Source organism: Melanerpes formicivorus, unplaced genomic scaffold, assembly GCF_026170545.1.
Source record: "Melanerpes formicivorus ecotype bairdi unplaced genomic scaffold, bMelFor1.0.p_v2 SCAF_6, whole genome shotgun sequence".
Taxonomy (NCBI): domain Eukaryota; kingdom Metazoa; phylum Chordata; class Aves; order Piciformes; family Picidae; genus Melanerpes; species Melanerpes formicivorus.
In genome coordinates, this window is record NW_027142358.1 from 13,129,004 (window position 1) to 13,155,601 (window position 26,598).

Sequence of the window (26,598 nt, forward strand, 5' to 3'; positions counted from 1 at the left end):
AGCAAGAGAGGGCTTATGCAGCCACTCTTCATGCCCCCACGCTGAAGTACCCAGATGCCTGAGGTCATACGACCCAATGGTGGTCCTTCCCTTGAGGATGATGTGCAATAGGGTCCGGAATTTTCTGGGTTGGAGTAGTGGGCAAATGGCCATTAAATGAAGAATCCTGCTCTTGCCCAAAACGATTCAGCTGACAGGTCAATGTGGATGGCTTCTTTATAGCCCCACGGAGCAGCATTTGATGATTGAGTAGTTGTATAAATTGGCAGACTGACTTTTTTGGATAGGTAAAAAAAAAGGGAAATGCCCAGACAGGTGGCTAGCCAAGGGGGCAGACTGACTATAGCTAAGGTTGAATCAGGGAAGATGAGGACAACAGAATTTAGGTGGAGAGAGAGGCTAAGCTGAAGGAAATAACATAGGATAGAATCAGCAGGGGAAGAAAGAAAGAGAAAAAGAAAAAGTCACTAAATAAATGACAGAACAAAAGGTTACATGCTGAACTTCATGCTTACGTGTTTGAAACCATTCCTCTGCCCTCCCTTTTCGGCTGACATTTCTGCACAGTAAGTTTTTCAGGGAGGAACCTAATGCAATAAATACTGTGGCACTTCTGCAGATCAGATAAACAGTATTTTCAATTCTGTCTTCTATATTCTCTGAAGATGAACATAAATTTTGTTTCCTCATTACTCAAATTTTCCTTGAACTCTCTTCTCTCTCACAGTCTACCTAGGACTATGACTGGAACATACAGTGTTAAGTATTTGCCAAAATACTAGAAGCACCGTGGAGCAACGTAAACCCATGTATCACAGTCACTTGGACCTCTAGTGAAGAGCCAAAGAGTAGTAAAGAAAATCAACTTGAAACATTTCTGCCAGATTTTGATGTGAAAAACACTGAACCAAATATATCATCACAAATATGAGAGTCCAAATGTTTTGCAAATAAAAGCACTAAGTGGTAGAATGGCTTTTCACACTCTGGAATGAGAAACAGTTGCTGATTCAAATCCTATGTCTCCTTAGTCTATTTATGGCATAATAAAGTAACTTTTCACACAGACTTAGAACATATTTCTGATGCTTGAAAGGTATGACCCTAAATTCATGCACTACTTTTTCAGAAGTGATGTTGAAATGATCAGTTGGGTCACTGGGCATGAATAATAGAGGAGATCTGAGCCTTCAAACTTCAGTTAACCTCTTTTCCACTAAAGAGTGTTCAGGAAGACTGTTCAGCTGCCCAAAGGAACATGTATACAGACTGTCTTCTCATGGAAGCTTCTCACTTAATTTGCCTCCACAGCACAGGAAGGAAATCCTCTTATGCTCCTCCCTGGTACAGTAAATACTACCAACACCACTTACATATACAGTCCCGAGTGCCCAAGTATGAGAGACTGTGATGATGAGGAGTTACAGAGAGGTGCAACTCCTGGAATGAAGTAACTGCCTGCAGATCAATAAGCAGCACACATGATGCTTACCAAACCACACAAAGGCATCATACAGACTCCAACTTACAGAATTGGATGTCTAAGAGAGCAGGTAGGATTGTGGGTAACAGAAAACATGGTCTGTAAAGTGTTTGTCTGGCTAGATACAAGTCTACAAAACCCAACAAGACATTTAAAACTATGCTTAATTTTTTGTCAATGCCAATGGTTCATTACAACCAAAAATATTTAAGATACTAAATACTGTTCCCTATTCTGTTAGAGGTTACATACAGATTTTTCACTAGAATCCACTGTAGTCACACAGGTATAATGGTATCTACTACCTGTGTCCCTGCTGCTTTGCGAAGCGGCATCGTTCTCCACATTGTAGATGACCGTTCCCTGTGAGTCAGAGGAGAAGTGACTGACCACGGACTCATGGTGTGCCTGTTTATAAGGATAGCTGTCTGTAGAGGAATCTGTTCTGGTATCACTTGAGATGGAAGGTTCTCTCCCTAAGGAAAGAAGCAATGTCAAGGAAGCTATGTCAAATTTCAATCTTTTTGAGCCATTATGAAAGTCAGGAGAGGCTAAAGAAAGAAAACAGAGGAAACTATACAGACGTTAACAGAAAAACAGACCACCAAACACACAGACCCAGATTTGAGGATGCCAGAGCTCACAGGACAGGTTCTCTATCCCTAAAGAGAGTGTAATTATTTTTACAAACCTTTATTTCTTTCTCTGAAATCTCCAAATTTATCAAACCCTTTTATTATGCAAAATTAAGCTACGTCCATTGGACTGAAAGTATACATTAATACCACACAAAAATTATTTTTACTTAATTTTTGATGCTGTCAAGTGTAATTAAAAAAATGAAATACACTGCTTCAGGGGAAGTCAAAGTTACAAATTAACAAAGTACAAAATATTAATAAGGGTAATAAGAACACCACAAGTTATAATAATAAACACATTTAATCTGCTATGAATCAAAAGCTTGTCTAGTTAAAGTTTATGCTGAAGCTCTATTCTCTAAAGCAAAGTGACTTGCTCCTTCTCAAGAAGTTACTTATCGATCCCCTGAACAAATGGGATATGGAAAACTATGAAGCATCAAGATTCAACTTGAGTAGAGCAATTCCTAAACACATTAAAAGAGGAGAAAAAGACAACCTCTTCCCACCACATCCAGTAGATTAAAAAGTGAAAAATCTAAACAGTTTGAAAACTGTTGGCTATTTTAGATGTTATGCATACACTCCTGGATATATAGACTGTTAACTTTATACTTGTTTCTTGGTGGAAAAATTGAAGTTGGAAAAAGAAAATGAAGACTAAAGTTATTCCTACGTTTAAATCACAAACACTCACCCTGAGGGCACTTCACATTTTCACTAACAGTAAGTCCTGTTAATTGCTGTCCTGTTTAAGGATACCTGACAACTTTTGAACTCAAACTTTCCCTCATCTCTTTACTGGTCACAAATCTTACTAGTCTGAAGAAATATAGAATACAGCTGCCAACAGGGATGACAGTCACAGAAAAAAAGGTAAAGCAGGCAACAAGAATCAGTTATGGAACTGAGTATTAGAAAAATCATTTGTAAACTAAAGTCTTTCTTCCACAGATATCAAGAGTGTAAGAGGAGCTGTTTCACTTAGCTTCATGACATTTTGTACTTCCATCTTCACATCTTTCCTTCATAACTGGTATTATCAGCTGTTGATGTGTTTAGATGCATTTATCACATTCCCCTGACATAAGTTCAGGTACCATATTGTGATTAACAATCTAAGAATAAAGCAATCTCTTATTTTCTGGATTATGGTCTGTGGATATCTGGTATCTGAGGAATACAGAGCAAGTTGCAGTTACACTCAGTGAGGGACGAAAAGGCCATTTCGAAAAAGGTAGACGAGGGTAGAAAACTCTGGATATCAACAAGGCCAGAAAATAATTCAGCTCTATTTGAAAAGAAAATGTGTAGGCTATGATTTCTTATGGCACTTCAATCTACAGCAGCTTGCACAAATTCTCTCAAGAAATTGGTTATCACTGCTGAACACTGCAAACTATAGCAGAAAGTCTTGAGGACTCACTGGTTTTGAAATCAAAGCAAGCTACTCACTACAGCCTTTTGAATTTTATCTGAAAGAAAACACCTTTTTACACATATATTTTTGTACTCAGCTTCCTGAAATTATTTTGGAACACAGTATTACATACTGCAGAGACAACGACAACAGCAATTATCAATGCATTTCCTGGAGATCAGCCAGCAGAACAGCAAGGCAAAATTTATAGTATATACTGACCTGAAGCTTGTAAGAGTGATCACAACTGCTACAAAGCACTGAAGGCCCTCCTGTCCCTCCTCCAGACTTCCCTTCTTTTTCACAACAGGAAGATAGATTTGTAAATTGCATGGCATCTTGTCCACTGAGAAGTGAAGGTCATCTTACCAGTGGTTTTATTTGCATTTATTTTTAAGAGGAGTTGGAAATTTATTTAATTACTGGTAGACTGTCAACATGTAAATAGAGAGAGCAAATGTTCTCTACAGATTCACTGATGGGGAACTGTAAAGTTAGCAATTGGCCAGGAAAACCATAAAATATTCTTGGAATTTCAATTGTATACATAGGCTAAAATCCTGGAAGAAAAGTTGTATTTCTGGTTTTAGTCTTGCCTTGCTGTTCTTGTCAACTTATAAATCCATCTCTAATCCAGGGTATTCCCTGCAGACATCCAAAAATAGAAGCAATCGTCTTTTGCAAAGCCATTGCAATAGGAACCTAGATTCAGTTTGTGTTTTCACCCTACCTGGCCGGCAATTGTATCTCTCTTAGAATTTATTGCTCTTTAAATGAGACCTCAAAACCCAATGGTGTGATTACACGTCCAAAAGTATCCAGAACTCCAGGAAACCAACTGCTTGTTCAGACCACTACTGATATCTTGAGCAGACCAAGTTCTAGCCTCTAAAGTACCTGACTCAGATACACCTTTCTAATTCAACAGACTACCATTAATACAAGGAATTCAGGACACAGGAAAGTGTTTGAGACCTCTAGTATGTTAAGTGCTACATATCTAATGCTGTAGCTCCTTTCTGATGCCTTTTTTCAGCCTCTGCAAATCCCTCCTTCATTCTTCCACAAATCAGATCATATTTCTTATGCTGCTTTCTCTGAGCAAAAGACAAGCCAAAGGTTGAAGATAAGATGTGCTGATTCTTTTTTTTTTTATTTTAATAAACCAGTATTTCTTCCCCTTCCCCCTTTTCTAAGGTAGTTCACCACCCTAGAAAAGGACTCATTGTGATGTTTCCTTAATATTTCTCTTCCCTAACTTCTCTCCTCAGTTTAATTCTGCAGCTTCCTTTAATTTTAATTGTGCATTTCTGGTCTCATTCCCTTCCTGTTAAAAATGCTAACAGATCTATGAACTCAAGTCATTGAAGTCATCACCTATTGTTCCTCTCTGTTTCCATGTCACAACAGGTCCTTCATTTTTTTCTCCCCAGCTTCTTTCTTCAAACCTTTTTGCAAAAGAGTACCCCCGAATAATCAACAGTCTTGGACTGCGAGAGGGATTCAAAGGTGAAGCACTGGAAGTCCTGTTCAGACTTCCAGGTCAGCTCTGACAAGAAACAAGGACCTCTGCTACCAAAAACACACTCAGAAGGAAAACTTTTCACATGCAACATTAGAGCATAAAATGTAAGGCACATATCCAGTCCACTTACCCGAGTCTTCACTATCATAGCAAGTCCTGTTATATTGCTGTAAATCCACTTGAGGGGGCAAGTCTTGTGTAGACACTGGAGTTCCTCTTGGATCTGCATACAGCAGCAGCAAAGGCTGATAGTGACCCTTAATGCACTTTGTCACAACGTCTTTCCATTTTGGACCAATCTGAATTAAAACCAATGATTTTTAAAAACATACAAGAAAGGTTTTCTGTCATCATTTCCTACAATGAGGTGACTCCATGACTAGGAGGAGAGATAGGTATGAAATAATGGCAAACTAAGTAATAAGATACAGTAAGGGTGTGACAAGATCCTAGCACCCGTACTGGAAAATTTATTGTTGGCAGCAACCACTAGGGAAGCCTAGTATCTGGGTATTTCAACTAAGAACCTAAAGAGCAGGCACTAAATAGCTATACCACTTGTCAGCAAGCAAAAAAGAAATATATTAGATGTGTACACAAGCAAACCAACTGGCAGCCAACAACATGACTAGTGATAGGGCTTCTGAGATTTCTGGTATACTTTTATGAGAATGCTTTACTCTTCTCAAAAAAAGAAGCAACAAAATTATGGATCTTGAGTGGAAAAGTAGCCAAAATGCCTAGGCATCTATATGGGTCCATGCACGAGTTTCTAACCGATTCTTCTTCTAAATAACATTTTCTCACCTCTTTTACATGAGCATCATCAAAGTACATCCACTTGCGTATTTTAGTTTGGAAGAAGAAGGTAGAATAATGTTTTCCATAGTAGCAGATCATTCCCACTAAATACAGCTCTGAGTGTTTTGCTCTGTCATCAGTTACTCTGAAGAAAAGCTTCAAGGGAAGCAAGAAACATTAAAAGAGAAATTAATAAAGCACCCAGGATTTTACATGCTGTTTTTCTGAATCTGTTTTTTTAGACTACTATGAGAACGACTGTGTGTGTAGGTGGTGTCAAAAAACTCACATCTCCCAATTTAAGGCAAGTGCCCAGACTGTGAATAACATCCTCAGCCAGATCAGAGTGGTCCGAGTCCCAAACCAAGCCAATGGTGATGATCTGTGGAGAGTTCATCAGCACACGACGAATACGGATCTTCTCCCCACAGTTACTCTACAATTTAAATGGAACATTGACTACAATTCTGATAAAAAAAGTCTGCTCTCTCTTGCCACAGCATAGTACTGCTTAAAGAATATTACCCCCAACACAAGTAAACACCAAAGAAACTGGATGAATTGCAGGAACAGTGCTCTGAAAAGTCTAACTAATCAAAGCTAATGTTAACTTCAAAAAATCTCCTACAAAAGCCTCTAAACATTGTCATTTTAATTTCTTTAGGTAAGATTCCAGAACTTTAATAACAGTATGGAAGCAGTATTATTGCAGCTTTGTGTAGCACTAGTGCTGGAGTTCATCAACTCTCAGTGAAGTTGAAAAGCAAGTATATGATAGGTACTTCTAGAAGCAATATAGGCTTGAAGAGGAATGGATTACGTGGCCATTCCCTGGAAACTATATAAGCATTTCCAATTTACTCTCCCGAGTTAGCTTTTTCCATGGTTTCTAACTCCAAAACATTAATTTTTGGTTTCCATCCAAAAATTAGATCTATTTCTGTTCTCATTACTTGTGTCCAACCAAAGAAACACTGAACATCAGTAGTTTTTCCCTTCCTTGAGTAACTGAGAGGCACTGAATCCAAAATTGAAAAACCTCTCATAACTATCCTTTTTATTGTTACCATGAGCTAAACCTTGAAAAATACCTGAGGTTAAAGTACACATCAGGGTAATCTACTAAACCTCTTTTGTGCTGTTCCCCCATGAAAGGAAGACAAAGGATACTAACGGGACAGTTTCGCAGATCTCCCATAGTGCTGGCATTCTGTAGTAGTTCTCCAAACATATCTGGAGTGGGTTTCTCTCGTCTCTCCAGCATGCAAATAGCTTGATTGCTTCGGTATAGAGAAAGCACGGAAAACAAAAGTTTAATGCTCAAACAAAAATACAAAGCCACATGAAATGTTTCACTGAAGTTTTATTTGTAAAAGTCAAAAATCTTAAAACATGTAACACTTCATATTTAATATTGTAGAGCAGAAAAATCACATCATTAAGTGTGAATTACTACATCTTCCATTTTAATACCCCATAAAGAAAACAAACTTAAAAGAGAAAGTTTGTAGTTTGGCTTAAAATTTACATCTTAAAAGCAAGCTTCACCATTTTGATAATTACTTGATTTAAAAATGAGTATTTGCTTCAAAATGCTTTTCAGTAACCACAACACTAGTACCATGGTGAAGCACATCCTTAATAATAAAACTGTGGACAAAAAATAGCCTGGTAACCAGTTGACTTCCTTGTCACAAGTTGTAAGAGAGAGAACAGCAAGTACACAAGAATACTAGTGCTCAAAGAATCCTCAAGCTTAAAGTGGTTTATGAGGTAAAGAAATCTATCACTGTTTAGTTCTATTTTTAAAATTACACGTGACTTAGGATTTATTGAGATATTTAATATAAAACTCTGAATACTACTTCCATAATTATTTTCCTGTTTTTCTAGCAAATATTGTGATATACAGTATCTGCTGGTAACGTAAAGAAAAACTGCACCTGATGGAACAGGAATACTGATCCACCAGTAAAGTGGTAACTTTGAACAGAGATCTGCATGAGAACAGTTAATAACAATTTTCAATACAATCTTTTTGGGGTTCTGTAACTACATGTCTCATGTGCAGGACAAAAATACAAAGTTAAGATTTCATCCAAATCAAAATTTCAGGACAGAAGGAAATAACAGCCTCAATCAGACTGAAGCAGCTTTTAACTGAGCAGCCACCTACTAAAAGATGAGAGGACTTGTCTCCTTTAGCATTAATTCAAACAACCTACTACAAAGCTGCAGCTATTGCTCTGTGTACAGTCTCCTTTAACAAGGGGTCATGGTAACCAAAGGAATTCTCCAATAAATAGAAAAAGCAAGAGCTATATCCATCCATGAAAGTGTATTGAAGAACTGTATGCTTGTCAGCCTCACTCCAGAAGCTAAGGCAATGCCAGAACAAATCCCTTTGAAATCATCGCCAGACATATGAAGGACAAAGTTATCTATCACAAAATGGTGGGCTCTGTTGAGAAGGCAAGAGCAATGAATATCATTTGGTCTCTACCAAGGTTTCCAAGTCATCTACAGTGTCCTTATGGCCAAACCGGGAAGTCCAGACCACACATGTACAAAACAATGTGGACAAAAAAACCTAGCTGGACATTCAGGCTCGGAGGACCAAAACATAACTAGCTGTCAGTTAAAAGTTGTGTTCCTCAGGTGATAACACTGGAGCTGATGCTATTTAACATTTTTTCTTAACTACCTTGATGATCAATCAGAATATATCCATATCAGGATTATAGATGACACCAAACTGGATGGAGCAGTTAATATGCAGAAAGGAAGTGCTGCCATCCAGAAAGATCTTGAAAGTTTGCAGGAATAAGCTGACAGTAACCAAATGAAACTCAGTAAAGTTCTACATATTGGGCAGAGCACACTCAGTGCAGCAGTACCGGCTGGGCACTGAATGGCTGAGAAGCAACATCACAGAAAATTGGTGGAGAAGCCAAACATACACCAGACTCTTTGCAGAAGAGAACAGAAAAAGGGCAAGAGGTAAAAGATGCAGAAAGAGAAGTCATGGAATCTCTGGCTTTGCACATTTTCAAAACTCAGCTGCACAAAATCCCAATTAGTCTGATCTGGCTTTGAAGTCAGCCAGGCATTGAACAGGATGATGTAGCAAATGTCCAAATGTCCTTTCCAGCATAAATTACTTTTGTTTTTTTCTTATCTTGCATCTTAACTCACTTGCTCACATATGACCTTTCACATCTACGAGTACTTGCTGCTACAGTTGTCAGATTCAGAACTGTAAACAAGTAGACACACTGATTTGTACCTAAATGGCTATCTTCTGCTCCACTGAATCCTCATGTTCTTTATCATAGTTATCAAAGATCCACCAAGTTTGAATAAACTGTGTTCTGGTCATTTAACCTTGTGAAGGTAAAGATCAAACTGCAATACCAATATGCAAAAAGAAAAGAAAAAACACCCAAAATATTCCCTTTCCTGTAAAAATCTGAACTCACCAGAGTGAGGTTGTGGAAATATAATGTACCATCTGGATGAAAGGTAAGGGGTCAGAGGTAGCACCACAGCTAGTACAAACACACTGAGGAGAAAGAAAACATAATACAACAAGAAGATTAAACAGGTATTTCCACAGCAACACTTCTGCTGTATCTTTCTTTACTATGGCAATGCATATCTTCAGAATGAAAATTTGAATCCTAAGAACTGGTGATTTGCATAAAGCATGTAGCATTACCTCACCTGTTCAAACAAGGTCATTGCAAACTTCTGATGGGAAACACAATGTGGTGCAGTGCAAATATCTTCCTTTGTCTCATCTGCAATGTGGAAGTGAATTCGCATTAGCAGGTTTTCCTAGTAGAAAAGGGAAGAAAAGGCAAAAAAGTATGGCATCGTTTTCAACATAGACAAAAGTTCAAGTAGCAATCACAAAACTATGTCAGATGCATGAATGTTATCAGCATTATTCACAGAGATGGAAGGGACCTGTATTTTATTTTAAATTTGCTTAGAAAACAAGTTGATATTCTTTGATAGGAAAGAAAATGGCTACCATTCCTGACATGAAATGCTATGCCAGGTAACCATTTACTTTATTTACGAGAACAGATGAAGATGCTGTCAGTGATTATTCTGTCCAGTTCCCAAGCATCAATGGAATTGACCAAATGTAGCAAGCAGAGCCTCTGCAGTTTTAAAATCACTGGGTTACCACTAACTTCTCATTAACACAACACAATCTGAATCAATTCCTGTGCTCAACAAGGTCTTTGAAATACAGCAAATATGCTACATTCATATGCATATACATACATATGCTACAAAAAGGAGGACTAATAAATTAATAACCAGACTAAATTCCACATGAAGCAAAAGCACTGAATGTTTTCTAGATATAATACCATCACACAATTGCATCTCTTTTTAAGTTCCCATGTACACTTTTCTTAAGACCTCCACTCCTCCCACTGTCATTAACATTAACCTGGGGGTGCCAGATGTTCAGGGACACCTCTTCCAGCAGCACACTCTTCACTATCACTATAAGCTGCCTGGATGGTTTATAGGTCTGCAATAAGCAGGTCAATATTAATCATTACACAAAAAAAGCTCTGACCCTGTATAATTTCCTTTGAATTTCACAATCGAAGTTCTTCTGCCATTTAAATTCAATTTCCACTCTTAAAGCTGAACAGGTTTAAGTGAAAAGCTATGGAATTATCTTCGCCTTAAAGCTTAACTTCAAAGGGGAACTTGTACTCCTTTTAAATGTCCTTATGCCAGTATGGTTAACCTAACAAACCTGCTTGTGGGAACTCCCACAGCAGTACTCATATTAGCTTTCTCAAAGAAACTAAATCAAAAGTTCCAATGTTCAACTGCACAGAGCTCTGTCCAAGTGATGAACTGCATATGAAAATTTGACACAACTGTGCTCAAGGGGCTTCTGTGTAGGATGCTGTAATTTATTTCACTTTGAGGCTTTAATGGCATGATCTACTCCCATTTTAAGTGAGTTTGTTAAACTATACTATTTAACTATATTAGTGGTTTATAAACACAGGATATTTGGGGTTTTCATATGCCCATTATCAGTCCACTTAGTTTATGAGAAAAACTGCAACACCTATATGCATTTATCCCATTTCTATCATCTCTTACAGTACAAATGTCAAATTAGGTAGGACTCCACTCAGGTAAGTGCTTTAACTGAAAGATGTTTAACTTTGCAGTAGCAAATCCAGTATGTTAGGATTTTAGTTCAGAATGAACATCTTTGTTAACAACCAAGTAGGAGATGAACAGATTCAGGCCACCCTATGGACACCATTACTTCCAAAAAGGGGAGCAGCAATAGGTCAGCAAGACAAAAACACCTTCTCATTAAGTTAATGTAATTTTTGAGACTAAAGAAAGAAAAGAAAAAAATCAGCTAAGAATGAAATCTTAACATAAAGGATGCCGAGTGCTTGAGTACAAAAAGAAAGTAGAAAGATAGAAAGATAAACCTAGGGATGCAAGATTTGTGTAAAAGTTGTCTCCTAACTACACTGGTGGGATAACCAGACTGAAAGAAAATAGCCAGATGGATTACAAAGACAGCACAGAAATATTTGGAGATGATCCATTTTACTGTTGTTTACCCCAAATTATAAACATTAAACAACTGTGTTTGGTTTATTTATTTTTACTTTTGCTTAGCTAGAGGTTATGAAAATAGTTTCAAAATAACTGGCAAACAAAGCATCATTTCACCCTTTTGAGGTGAGCCTTAACTCTAGAATTCTGCATCATTCCTGCAGTGCCTTTTTTTTTCCACATTCAAAACACACTTGAGATTGCAAGCACTATATCCTCAAATGTAACTGCAAAAATGGGTAACACCAAAGTTTTTATTTCAGAAGCATTAGCCATTACTCTTAAACCAAACACTAAGTTGCCCACTGGATCACTTCAAGCTTGGGGGATCTCTCTGTGGATTTTTTGAGGCCACACATGCAAGGTCTTCTGGAATCCAGGGAGGAGGGTGGGGAATAAATGAAAAAATTGCGTACTGTGGGTTTGCATCTACGCTTGTCAAACCATCTTTCAGTTATACTCACAAAACATTCAGCAGCATCATCCATGATGCCCAGCTGGAAGCGTTGTTCATCCTGAAATGTCTTTGCAAGAGCAGTACGCAGGGCATCAGAAGGCAGAACCTTCTCACTGCTGCATTGAAACTGGTTGAAGATACCCTAGTGAGAAAACACAATGACAGTTAAGTTACTGTACTTTCAAAACATTACTTATGTGAAAACAAATAAACATTTACCTCATTCTGATCAAACAGTACATTGATATCCCACACTGATATACATTTCTCTAATTATTTCAGTTGTTCCTCATCAGGAATAGAGCGGGCAAACTAGCACAAGGTTTGACAAGCTGTGCAATCTCAACTGCTTTGAGGAAGCTGAAAGGGTGCACAGCAATCACTGCCACTGCATAGCCAGCAAACCAGCCTCCTTGCCCCTGACATTTCTGGCACACTTACAGTGTTGGTGTGTCATCTAATACAGATATAAAATGCTAATCTCTCTCTATTGCTGTTTTTATTTTGGTATTTTTATTTTGGTGCTCATTCATGGGTGAAGGCCCAGTGTGGGGATACCAACAGCTCTTCTAATAATGCCTTTATAAGAGTATCAAATAATTAGGAGGAAAAGTGGCAATGAAGAGATGGTTGTGAGGCAGTAGCTTTCACACCTCATGAATTACAGATAATACCTCTCCTGAATTACCTTTGACATATATAAGCACACATAAACTAGAAAAAATGACAAAGTCTCTGTACTTAACCTTCATTCCCATTTCTGTCACTCTTAGAGCAAGTTTCACCTTTCATTAGTACTTTTTCTCATTTGAGGCAACCTCAAAAAAAAAAAAAATGGCAGAGAACCAGTTCCATCCTGCTTCAGCAGTTTGTGTTAAATAATTTAAGAGCACTTGAAAATATTCATGACTCTGCCTTAGGAATGTATTTATTCCTGTTATCGTGAATCTTACTTCACGGATCTGGAACCTAGGCACTCGCCTAGTGACTGGCATAGAACTTCATTGAAGGGAGCTGATGGACAGGACCTGGTTTACTTCAACAAGAGCACTGAAATGGCTCCACACACCTGGGTGGGGAGGAGAGAATCCATACAGGTTCCAAACTAGGTAAAAGCAGAAGCAAGCAAGCAAACTAAACACCTTATTTAAACTTCCATGTTTAACGAAACAGTATTCTTCAGTTTTACCCATAACTTGCCTACTAGTTAACATAAAGAGATTCAGTAGGGAAAAACTGATCCTGATGATCCTAAGCAACTACTTGTCACAATTCTTTCAATCATAATTACTGCTTTCATGATTAAAAACAAAAAACTTTAATTAAACATAAACAGCAGAAAACTGTGAAATCTGTGACCACAACCACTGAACATAAATAATTCTCTAACATCAAAGAATTCTGTAAAGATTGCCAATATGTAAGAACAAGGAATAGTACATCCCAATATTATACAGATGAATGATTCCTAAAATTTGTAATGGTACAGGATACAGTGGTATAGGCTTACTTTTAATTACAAGGAAAAAATGTCTTAAAACTAGTAATTGTGCATCTTAGTCTAATAAAGATCAAATCTCTTATCATTGCACAGTGCAGTTTAGAGCACAATAAAACACAGTGTTTGTAGGAAGTCCCAAAAGCATCTTAAATGCAATCTAAAGCACTTTGAACACAGGAGGATTTAGTTTTTAATTGCATTTTGATCAGGGTTTCTTGGGGTGGGAGTTTCAGGGGGTTAGAGATTTTCTGAGGGGTGTGACAGTGGTTTCCCCTTTTCCTTATTTTTTGAGATGGGTTCTTTGCTGTCAGAACAGGACTTTCTTGTCTCTCGGCTTTAGATGGACAGGTGTGGCACTTCCTGCAGTTTCATCACCAAGTTATCTAAGTCAGATCTCTCTCCTTAATTTCAGGTCTTGCCCTAGCATACTTGTTCTCTGTACAGGTCTGAAAGCTGGCTGGGACAGACCAGGAAAGCCCTACTGATTCTGCCACAGGAGTTTTCATGACACCTTTTCTCCAAGTGCTTCTGGAACTTAATGAGAACTTTACACATGAAACATTAAAACTTTGTTCTCTTTCAAAAACGTCTTCACTCAAATTTGAAGACAGTGAAAACCTCCTTATTCACTCCACTGATGATTTCTCTCAACAACTACACGCCAATACAAATAAACATATCCCTAGCATCAGCAACAGTGTGAAGACACTCCTAAAAGCTTAATGAACAAGGGAAGTTTCTCATATTTCACTAGTTTTCAGGGGCTAAAAATCAAGGATGTAGAACAAAAACGTTATGAAATCCATCTATTAGCTTAAGAACAGCTGAGCAACAACTAGTACTGAATTAGAGGCACTGATGACTTAATCTTCACATGCTGGTAAGTCTAGGACCCAAGACAGAGAACAGCATGAGCAAGGGATTTCTCAGAATCAAAAATGGTAGGGGCTGGAAGGGACCTCTGGAGATCATCCAGTCCAACCCCTGCTGCTACTGCAGCTATGCCTAGATCATGTAGCATGTCCAGGTGGAAACACTCCACAGAAGGAGAATCCACAACCTGCCTGGGCAGCCTGTTTCAGGGCTCTGGAACTCTCAAGTTTCTCCTTGTTAGGTTCAAGTGAAACCACCCATGTTATAGTTTGTGCCTGTTGTCCCTTATCCTATCACTGGCCACCACTGAAAAGAGCCCAGCCCCATCCTCATGACCTCCACCCCTTGGATATTTATATGCATTGTTAAGACACCCTCTCAGTCTTCTCCAGGCTAAAGAGCCCCAGGTCTCTCAGCCTCTCCTCATAACAGAGATGTTCCAGTCCCCTAATTACCTTCACAGCTTTCTGTTGGACTCTCTCCATTAGTTTCCTGTCTCTCTTGAACTGGGCAGCCCAGAACTGGACACAATGCTCCAGGTGTTGCCTCACCACGGCAGAGTAGAGGTGGAAGAGAAGCTTCCTCTACCTGCTGGCTTAATGCATTTCAGAGTACCACTGGCCTTCTTGGCCACAAGGGCACATTGCTGGGTCATAGTGAACCTATTGTCCACCAGTACTCCCTTCTGCAGAGCTGCTTTTCATCAGTTCAACTCCTAACCTGTACCGGCACATGGGGTTATTCCTCCCCAGATGCAGGACTCCATACTTGCACTTGTTGAACTTCATGAGGTCCACTTCTGTCCAACTCTTCAGCCTGTCCAGGTGTCACTGAATGGCAGCACATCCTGCTGGTGTGTCAGCCACTACTTCCAGTTTTGTATTATCATCAAACTTGCTAAGAGTACACTGTTCCTTCAACCAGGTCATTGATGAATGTGTCAAACAAGACTGGCTCAGTAATGACCCCTGAGGACCGTCAATAGCCACAGGCATCCAACAAGATCCTGCACCATTATCACAACCCTCTGAGCTCTGTCATTCAGCCAGCTCTCAATCCATCTCCCTGTACACTCCTCTAACCAACACTTCTCCTAAGCTTACCTATGAATGGAATCCATTTTTCCCCTAGGAAAGAAGTATTCAGTTTATTTGGGGTAAAATTGACATCTGCATGGTGTATCTAACTACACTGATGAAACAAACCCCACACTTGATACACACACACATGGGACTTCATAATCAGGCATGCAGAAGCCGACTGGCTTAAGAATGCCATTTGGTTGAAGACAACTGGCAACAGCTACTGAATCAGATTAGTGTCCATGCACTATAAATTTGAGTTGTGTCCTTGGCAGCTTTCTGAAAACTAATTATTCTCTTCCAGCACGGTGCAGAAGTTCCTCCTGGATGGGGATATTGCTGTAGCTCTAGCACTGTGGTATTTCTTTCAAAGAACAAAACTCTTTCCCACCAGCACTTTTGGTATTCCCTACATTAACAGTTTCTGCCTTTAAGAAAAGCTGCAAATATTAACATGGCCAGTCCCCATCCTTCCCTCACTGCTCAACATATCAATATTATTTTTGATGTCAGGTTTTTTTGTTTGTTCAGGGCTTTTTCAGTTGGTTTTTTTTTTTTTGTTTTTTTTTTAAATAAACTTTCCATTTCAATAGCATGACCTTCCTACTCGATTCCATTCACTGGGCTTTTCTTCTTGCCTACTGTACCTAATGTCTCATCCAAAATGTCACATTCTTCTCCTGATGCACTACCACCTGTTTCAATAAAAATTTTAGCCACTAAAATAACTCTTCTCCCATCCAACCACACTAGCCTCCACTCACAGTATTTCCATCAGCTCACATTTCTTCCCCACATTTTCTCATTTTACATTCACCTTCAAGGGTGGAAATAATTCTAGCTCTATGGTTTTGTGTCTTTGAAATCTGGTAACAACCAACCTAGATTTCCATTATTCTTTTCTTTTGTCTTGCACTGTACCCTAAACATTAACACAACATCCCCAAGATGGCTTGTCAACTTAGGTAACCCTGGCTACTACCAATTGCAAATAAAAATATACTTTACACAAGTTTTGTTTAGGGAAAGTCAGGAAAAGAAGCCCACCTCAAAGTGCCCACGTCAACTAGATGACAATATATTAACTACTTGATAAGAATCTAAATAGGCTGTAATTACTTGGAAGCTTCAATTAACAGTTTAATAACTCAGGAAACCATACTTGCTGATATTTGACTTGACAGACAGTTAACTATAAGTACTAACTGAAAAAAGGGCAAAACAAGTTACTTTAATATATTTTTTACTACCACTTTACTCTGAAATACTACGCTGATTTGGAAAAAAAGCACAAAACAAGAGGATGAAATCTTTGCAACCAACTTCTTATTCCTATTACCGTTTCAACCAGATAAACTTTCCATAACAAATGCCTTTACTTCAATCAAATGGCTAATAGGCAAGACTACCAACTATGGTCATTCCACTTTAAAGCACTCCAATACCCTATCGCTCTCAGTTTTCACCTTAGAAAACTTAATTTTTACACAGCAAATGCACATTCTTTCTACTTTTGTTTCATAATTGTATTACAGAAAAGATCATCTCTTTTGAATTTATCAACCAATAGAGCACTACAAAAAACACTGTCCTATATACTAGCTCTATGGAGGTCCCAGTACAATCCCTGGAAGAACAAAACTCTCTGTGGCATGCTCAGTACAGTGGACGGATTTCCCCCTTCCTTCCCTCTTCCAGCTGTGATAAACAAACACCAAAGTAAAGTCATGCTCTACAAAAAAGACAATAAAACTGAACACAGTAGACCATTAATAATAAATTAAAAAGCTGTTCCAGAGTTATAGCAGGCAAACCACATAGTGGTAAGGACAGCTTGTGTACTCAGAAAAGCCCACTTAAGGCCACATCTTAAGGAGCAGTGCTTGGAATTCCAGCACAGTCTGCAGCTCTTCCTCATCTTTTTATAGATATTGATTCAAAATAAGGTTCATTCAAAATAATCTATCTGGAATGATTTCAAGGTTCATTTTGTAGTCACATAAACAGGTAGCACAGCAATTTTTAAAATCACCTCATGAATTTGTGTAACAGATATCTCTAACATGGTACAAAAATAACATGTGATTTGATACCAAATATGACATCACTGCCCTACCATCCCTCACTATATAAAAAGTAATTTGAAATTACAAATAGTATTTATAGAGCTAGCAGAGCATTTACAGTAAATGCTCTGCATGATGTTGGACTCCCTAGAAACAGTTGCAAAAAAGCCAAGAAAGCATGGAAAAATTACAACTACTTTGGATATATTCAAAGGCTAAATTTAGCTCAGTGAAGACTACCTTCCTCTGAAGTCAATGGGAAGAGAATGGCACCTTTAGAGCAACAGTTCAAAGTAGGGGGAAGAACATGAACCTGCTCTGCCAAACACAGGAACTATCAGGTAACCTGTGAAGGGAACCTGAAGCAAAAGGGGGACAACCTAAACTCTTCCTCCCACGTATTGCCCCTTTGCCAGCCCATGATGGAATCTGAACATGCCAGCATGCTTTGGAGAAGAGCAGACATGTCCTGCATCCATCTTGATTGGTTTGGACAGGTATTTTGGGCAGAACCACCTAATAATATATGCTAATTACTTCTCCCCAGACCCTAATGGAAGACTTTCACAAGGTATAGAGCTCCAAATTCTTGTGTTCCCACTGGATCGAGCCATATCTTCTCCCTCATCTTAGCAAAGCCTAATGCAAAAATAAAAAGATGGTGTCCAAGACCCGGAGGCTAAGCTGGCTTTACCCTGGCAGGACAACAGCTAAAGGCTTCCAAAGCAGACAGAAGGCCTGGAGCACGGGAAGAGATAAGCATGGAAGGAAAAGGATGATCCTGCTGCACCAGAACATGAAACCTGATCTCGGTGATGTTTGTGTATTAGGTGCATATTAGGCATGCTACCCCATCTGTCTTACAGAAACACCCATGTAGTACCATAGTGCCAACCAGGCTTTTACAGGAGGCAAAAAAGGTGCAGTCTGAAAATACTGATGCAGAGGGCAGCAAAGAACAAGTAAATACCGCAGACAGCTTTTCGCCCCAGCCCCTCCATGCTCTCTACTGCCGGTTTAAGGGGTTCATGCAGATCACTGTGACCATCTCCACGGTTTGAGGCTATACCTTCTGCATACTTTCATCACTTAGCATCCTGCCCTTCTCAGTTGCATGCAATCAAGACAACCTATGTTTCTCGTATTTGAGTCTTTTTGCAGGGTGTGGGAAGGTTTGTACCCTGAATTTCTCTTAAGAGTTATGCAATACCCTTTGTCACTAAGTTTTATATCATTTGAGTTGGTCACATCAAAAAGAGAGGAAATTCTCAAATATTTATGTATATAATAAAGGTGGAAGCTTGCCACAACATAACCCAAAAAAGAAAAAAAGGGAAAAAAGAGAAGAATTGTTTTATGAACATAAGGGAACTACTAGTAAAACAGTTCTGTAACTTCTAGAGCACAAATTTCTAAGTATCTTTTCCTTTTGTATAGTTTTATAATCAATGTCTGTAAACCTTCTGAAGGTTCTGGAGCAGCCTTGGGTAGAACACACTGAACTTTCCCATGAGGAACAGATTGTAGATAAAGACACTAACATTTTGGTTTGGATTCAAACCAGCTGGAACCCATTTATTAACTTTGTAAAGTACTGGTTACTGTCCATGTTCAGAAATAATTGTCCATATATTTCTTTACACATTTCTTATGAGTTTCTCATTGTACACTCAGTTTTGTGAGCTATAGGAATTCTGCACATAACCAGAAACAAGTTTTCTGAAATGTGCAAAAGTACTAGCCATCTAGTTCCAACACCCCTGCCATGGGCAAGGACACCTCACACTCGATCAGGTTGCTCACAGCCACATCCAGCCTGGCCTTAACAGCCTCCAGCAATGTGACCTCCACCACCATACTGGGCAACCTGTTCCAGTGTCTCACCACCCTCGTGGGGAAGAATTTCTTCAAAACATCCAATCTGAATCTATCCATTTCTAGTTTCATTCCATTTCCCCTAGTCCTATCATTACATGACAGCCCAAAAAGTCCCTCACCATCTTTCTTGTAGGCCCCCTTAAGATAGTGGAAGGCTGCAATAAGGTCTCCTCAGAGCCTTCTCTTCTCCACACTGAATAGGCCCAACTCTCTTAGTCTGTCTTCATAGGAGAGGCACTCAGTCCCTCTGATCATCCTTGTGGCCCTTCTCTGGACACGTTCCAGCATGTCCGTATCTGTCTTGTAATAGGGGCTCCAGAACTGGATGCAGTACTCCAGGTGGGGTCTCACCAGAGTGGACTAGAGAGGGAGAATCACCTCCCTTGACCTGCTGGCCACACTTCTCTTGATGCAGCCCAGCATATGATTGGCTTTCTGGGCTGCAAGTGCATACTGGTGGCTCATGCTGAGCTTCTCATCCAAAATTACAACTTTCTTGGAAACTAAGGGTTGTAACTCCTTCTGACTAAGCATGGCATTGGGTTAAGAATTTGAGACAGGAAACAACCAAAAAAATCCCTGCAGATATCTGGAAGCAGTAAGAGAAAGCAGCAATTTTTTTTTCAAAGTCTGCTTATTTTAAAAAAGAAATGTATGGCTGCAAGCATGTAATTTGCAAATTCTGCCACTCTACCTGTCACTTCCCAGTTTATAATAGCATACTGCATATCAAAAGCAAGGATTTTATCAACAAAATTAAACACTTTTCAACCCAATGCCTGCTTTTAATACCAATATTTCAGATACAGTGTCATCTTCCAGTCTTACTGTAGTGCTCACCCCTCTCACTCACTCTCACTCTAATTCAGATGCATCTTTGTCCAGAGGTCATCTTCCAGTATCAGTTCCACAAAGGTTCATCTTCCCCTTTTTCCTGTCACATCTTTCCCCCCACTTCCCTTTTTCCATACTCTTATTCAGAAAAAGACTTTTAACGATTAGTTTTACATGAAGCTTCTCAACTCTTCCCGACTCCAGTCTACTTTCATTCAAATGACAGGTCTATCTCCTGTTATTTCCTTACCATATCCTGCCCTGAGGTTAAAACTCAGAACAGCAAAAGCTACCTTCTTAATTTCTTAAACCCTTTTCTTTCTGACCTCAGCTACCAAAGAATGCCCACAATCACTTGGCAATACCGGAAGGGTATAATCCAAGAACTAGCTTCAAATTATTTATCCTACTGAACTAAATGAACTCAAACCAAATTTTGCCTAAGCCGTGCCATTTCCCTATAAGGAAGGGGATATATTTAATACTTCAGCTTCTCTTTGTCTGGATAGCTGCATTTCTCACTTCACATGTGCTATCTTGCTTCTAACCAATTGCTGTATCCTCCCCTGACGATACTGCTGTAAATATCATCTTGTCTCATCACTTCAACAGACATGCCTTGAGACAAATCTCCCTTCAGAAGGAAATACTTATCTCCTTATATGCCTTAATAGTCTCCACTTTGAAATTTCTTTGCGTAAGGAAAACCACTCAACAACAATTCAAAAACCCACTAAATAATTAATTTCAAACCTGTTTCTACCAGGACACCTGAAAAGTCACTTAAGAGTAGCAAGACAGTTATTATACTACATTCCCTGTGAACATCAGATGATCTTAATTTAAACCTTGCACTATTTTGCTTTCTTGTCTGTCTTTTCTATAATGGATAGATATACTTAATTGGATTTACAACTCGTTTGTGATTACACAAAATGTCTCAGTCCAAGTTTCCGCAAGAAAAATCACTGTTCTGGAAGATTAAGCAGTTATTATCATTGTGTTTGCATCAGATTTATTTCTCCAACAAGGTTAGGGGAAACCGTGGGTTTGTAGCAGCAAAACTCAGTTCTAAAAACAAGTAGACAAATCCTACAAATGTAGATGTAGGATTGCTCATTTTATGTAAGTACATAACAGTATTTGGAATCAGAGCTAGCATCTAGATCGTAATACCCAGGCACCATTTGTGTCAGTTGTCGCATCTGCATTTACAAACAGAACTGGTATTTTTTAAAACATAGATCAGAAAGAGCTGAGCCATTTAATGCAGACATCAATATTTACAGTAGGAAATGCCTTTTAGTCTTACATAATCAACAGTTTTGAACACAACGGCTTAAAGCTAAATGGCCTTCCCCATGCTGACATTTAAAGTGTCTCTGAATGAAAGCCAACTTCTGAAGAGCGTACCAACTGTATACATACTTAGAAGCCAAATTATCAATTAGAAAAAAAATAAGTTACTAGATGTAGGCTGAACTAATCTTTCAAACAACATGAAGGCTCACAATGATCTACAGTAATTTCACAATTTTTTGACTTAAACACATTCTTAAAACAGTACTGTGTGCACCTTGGGCCAGTATCTGAGATTTACCTTTGTCCTCACAAATTGTCAGGCATGTTTGATGGCACATATTAACCAAACAGTAGCAGTATTTCTGTTCAATAAGAAAAAAACCACCACTATTTACCTTAAGAGCACAGAAGATGCAAGAATCACCCATACATTTGTGCGTTGTAATTTGACGGAAACTGCGGCGAAAAATGTCCAGGTGCCACAGAACCTGAAACACAAGGAGGAACACAGCTAGTTTTATAGAAGAATGCATAAAGCTCTCATTAAAATCACACATTAAATAATTCCAAGAGCACACTTATGTCAGCAAACATCTCTCCTAAAGAAAAGATGCCTTTTATCCAACCACAATTTGACATTTTCCTCTTTCTTCCTCAGCTGTAGCATTTACATTCATTAATTTACAGTAGGACACCCCTCTGAATTTCTTGCCACCTGCTTTTAGATCAGAAAGCTTGTTTATGTGGCAGTGGCAACGTAGACAGCACTTGCTCTGGGGCTGCTTCTCTGGGCTGGCATTACAGCCAGCCACTGTACAGCCACTCAGCAAGGCTGAGCAGAGCTGCCAAAGCCACCCCATGGATTGCTGGGGCCAAAATTTGTCCATTCTCCCACCTCCTTTTTCTAAGCAGAAAACCCAAATGGTGGGAAAAAATGAGGCACCAACAGCATACACATTAACAGCTTCATGCAAGTGAAAGCGATAAACTACTGAAAGTCTTTATGCCAAATATTATCATTAGTAACTGTATTTACAAGCCATGATTACTGCCAGATTTCTAACCTGAGTGGGCAGATACACTGTTCCCTCATGATAGGCATGTGACCGTGTATGGTCACATTGCAGAAAAGTAAGCAAGCTATTTTATGTTCTGCCAGCAACAGTGAGAGGTAACAGGTTTTATTCTTGAGTTTTACAAGAACATCTCTGCAATCTTGGGCAATTATCTAAGTTCATTTCTGTAAAATATAAATCTCTGAGGTGTTGCACAGTCAGTTGTTCATATATAAATGTGGTCAGTGACAGCTATTTCAGCTTCAACTAACTTTCTTGTATGCCTTGGAGCCACCAGCCTTTCAGGAGGCAGAAGCTTGCAGTGAAGGGGCCCCTGACCTAAATCAAGTCCTGCCAGGTTCCGGAGAGAGCAACAAGGTCAAGGCTGGCATCTGACTGGCTAAATGCTTTATTAACATAAAGAGAGGAACCAAACTTCTTATTTCTTATTACTATGTCGAGAGCAACTGGCTAGAAAATAAATTCAGCACAACTCAATTTTCCAAGTGCTAGTTTCAAGATGTTTCCAGCTAGAACAATTAGTTAACTAAACCACAGCACACAAGTGTTACCTAAAACTGTATTTTTAGCATTTATTGAATATTTAATCTTTAAAGTGTTACAAAATGTCAGAATTGCCACAGCTTTGTTTATACTCAAAATCTCTCTACGTTTAAGGTTCTGGGATGCAACAGAATCCTTGGAGTCAACCAATTACACACAACATTCCTGAAGGACTAGTGAAGACTTCACAAAAGAAATACATTCAGAAGTAAGTTTCATTTTTCAGTGTAATTGCCTCTGCAGTTTCTTGAATGTTTTTAGAAATACTTAAGAATCGGAAGCAACAAGCATTCAAGAGGCTCTAAGGCTAACACTCAACGTTAAAAAAAAATTAAAAGTCCCCAAAATACAGATTTTAAGAAATTACTACCATCTTCTTTGACTTTAAATTCAGCTTTGACTGTAAATAACTGTGGTATCCTGTCTCTCTTGAGCTTTAGAAGAAAACCATGTAAAGACTAAAAGCTAGGTCATGTCCTTTCGTCTTCAAGTATGGCATGCAGCTGGTGCTAGGCTCTACTTAGTTTTGACCTAGGTTTAGTCACTCGGTATTGGGAGGCAACTGGTGATTACACATAACAACTTCACAGAAGCAATTAATATAGTACATCACTGGAAACTCCACTTTTACTGAAAGTTCTCTTCGTACCTAGTCCTGTGCCTACTGAGGGTCAGTGGTGTTTGTTTGCATCAGAGGGGGCATCCTGAAGTCTGAAGTTACTTGAAAACCTAAAAACCCCCACAATGACAGCCTGTGCTACACAGATACGTCACATGAAGGGATGGAAAGTAACGTGGAGAAAGGATTTTAAACCCTGCTGCCGGAAGGCCTGAATTTCAAATGTCAGATATTCAAAACATCTAGATGGTGACAATACTTCTGTAGCAGACATACCCCTGCACTAAATTTGACATCAGAAAAGGTTATTCTAGATCATCTAAACTAAGTTACAAAGCAGCAGTTAGAAAGAAAACTTGACTACATAAAAATGATCTTGTATAGGTATTATCAAACCCTGAGCTTGTTCAACAAAAACATTACATTTACTTTCAAGGAGTAGACATAATGCAAGCTATGCAATATTCTGTAGGTTTAAAACAGTTTTTCTACATATATTTTCAAGTTTAGTTGACATATTACAAGTTTACACAAGAGATTCATGTGCGACAACTGATGACTACGGAAAATGTTGATTTCACCATGACAATCTGAAAATTAAAAAATGCTGCTCTGCAATTCAGCTAATCTGCATTTCCAAATACAGCTTTATTCTATATAAGCCCACAAACAATATGTTGTCAAGCCTGGCTGTATTTATTGCACAGTTAAGCCTATGAAAATACAACAATACATACAGGACAAAAAAAGAAAAACATTTTTTCATTATGTACTCTTACCTGTAGAGCACTATTCAGGAAGCAACTGTTCTGTCCTGGTTCATTGCTGAGACCTTTACTGGGTGCTATTGAGGTTGTATTTCGTGGAGTAAACATGCCCTGTACATTCCCCCGACCCACAGAAAAGTAATTTCTTTTCCAAGACATCTTCTAGTTTCAGCTGTGCAATACGCAGGTTTAAGCTGGCAGAGTATTTGACTTGAACAGAATCTTCCTTTCTTCAACCGAAATCGAAAACTGGAACAGTATCTTGTCTTCTTTAAATTATAGTCTGAACAGAATTTATGCCTTCATCAGGACACAAGAGTTTGCTTCTTTTAAATACAGCCCAGGATGCTATTCCTCATCTGATGCTTACATACACAAAAACCTCTTTTGCAAGCAGACACGTACAAAGTTTGCGAAGGAAAGGAATACTTCATTATGCAAGTTTATCTGTTCTGTTGCTTCTCCCTTTACCAAACAGGCAGTTACTTCAGGGAACAAACAGCAAATCAAGGAGGTCCCAAAAATCAAGATGAAAAAAAAATAAAACAAACCCCAACCCCTCCAGATTCTCTAATCCTTTTATAATCCTCCTGAAGAAGACGAGGAAAATCCAATTAGTAGGGGAGTAGAAAAAAAACAAAACAAAACCTTCTCAGCTCCCATTCAGTTGCATCTTTGGTGATTAAAGAGACCTTATCCTCAGAGGGGAAAAAGAAGAAACTCCAGGACTTGAGAACAAAGAGCTTTCAGGTAGCAAAAAGTCTCCAGTGTAGTAGTTCTGTTTCTATGTGCGATCTTTGGAAGTTTCTTCTCCTGATCCTCCTTTTGCAATCAGAATGGCCAGCCGTGCCAGAAAGCTTGAGAGAGAAAAATAATCAAAGGCTTGCGTCATTTAATTACTCTCTTGGTTTTGTGGTGTTCTGCCAAGACCAGTGTTGCCTCACCTCCCACAATACACTGAATCTTCTGAGACAAAGCAAAAATATAAAGCTTCCTCCACCCAAAAAATAAAATAACATGGAAAAGAACAGAGAATTACAAGAGAAGTATGCAAGCACAAGAGGTCTGGAGTATGTTGGAAGGGTTAAGAAGGAATTTAGATTTAAAAAAAAACCCCACAATATTCATTTGAATTCCATACATATCCTGCACAATCTTCAAGTGTTAAATTTATGTTTTCTTAGTCATTCAAATAGCACTATGAGGATTTATGATTCTGTGAATATACACTACCACACTGTCCACCCTTGAACTGTGATTTGCACTGAACTTCAAAGGCTTTAGAAGACAAAGTTTTCCCTTGACTCCACAGCCCACAGCTCTGCAGAGCAAAAGAGATTTTTCTCAAGGAGAAACTGTGTGTATCTCTAAAAAATGTTCCTTAAATCTAGATATATGGGCCATACCACGTCTTCCAAAAGACACTGATGTTCTGAAGAAGCCAGAAGAATCCTTCAGCAGAAACTGCTCTTTCCACCCCAAGTTCTTTTTCCCTCATCTCACAGGAAATGAAGAAAAGAATTTGATTCAAGAAATTCCTAGAAACAGATATAGTAAGACTTGTGGCAAAATATTTTTCAAGTTTTTACAATTGCAATCCATCTGCATTTGCCTTATAGACAACTATACAATATTTTACAGGGACACTTCCAATGACATTTAGAATTACACCATATTGATACACAATTTCTAACAACTGAATGGACCTATTATGCCTGGTATAAGCAAGATGACTCTATTCCACAGGTACAAAAATACGTACAAAAATCGCAACTGCAGCATAAAATCGCTATGAAAGAGACACAGAGTTTGCACACCAGTGAAAATTATCTAATAATTCCATGCAAAGGTATCCTGGCTATCTGTGAAGACACATTTTTTGCCTTCTACACAAAGATTTTTTTTTCCCCTGTCAAAACACATAAAGAACTTCCTCAACATCTCTGAATGTGTTACAGTAACCTAACCCATTCCCCTCTAGTAATTTTCATTTGTGCTTCTACTAAACTAATTCTACAAATACTAATGAAGTCTTAGCACTGCTGTAAGGCAGGCAAATACCTATATACAGATGAATATTCTTCATGGTTGTCAATGTGCCATGCACA

General features: G+C 38.7%; 1 protein-coding gene across 7 annotated transcripts in view; it reads right to left on the bottom strand.

The window, feature by feature from the left end:
• The window catches only part of USP54 (ubiquitin specific peptidase 54), a 94,715-nt gene that overhangs the window by 23,188 nt on the left and 44,929 nt on the right, over positions 1–26,598 (bottom strand). For all 7 annotated transcript variants that reach the window (XM_068139812.1, XM_068139808.1, XM_068139811.1 and 4 more), the window contains exons 2-11: positions 24,503–25,347; positions 21,881–21,973; positions 11,957–12,091; positions 9,594–9,707; positions 9,350–9,432; positions 7,045–7,150; positions 6,160–6,306; positions 5,877–6,026; positions 5,200–5,368; positions 1,789–1,959 (exon numbers count right to left, since the gene is read on the bottom strand). In XM_068139812.1, the coding sequence (XP_067995913.1) occupies positions 1,789–1,959; positions 5,200–5,368; positions 5,877–6,026; positions 6,160–6,306; positions 7,045–7,150; positions 9,350–9,432; positions 9,594–9,707; positions 11,957–12,091; positions 21,881–21,973; positions 24,503–24,649 (1,315 nt within the window). In that variant the 5' untranslated portion in view covers positions 24,650–25,347. The remainder of the gene's footprint in view (positions 1–1,788; positions 1,960–5,199; positions 5,369–5,876; positions 6,027–6,159; positions 6,307–7,044; positions 7,151–9,349; positions 9,433–9,593; positions 9,708–11,956; positions 12,092–21,880; positions 21,974–24,502; positions 25,348–26,598) is intronic.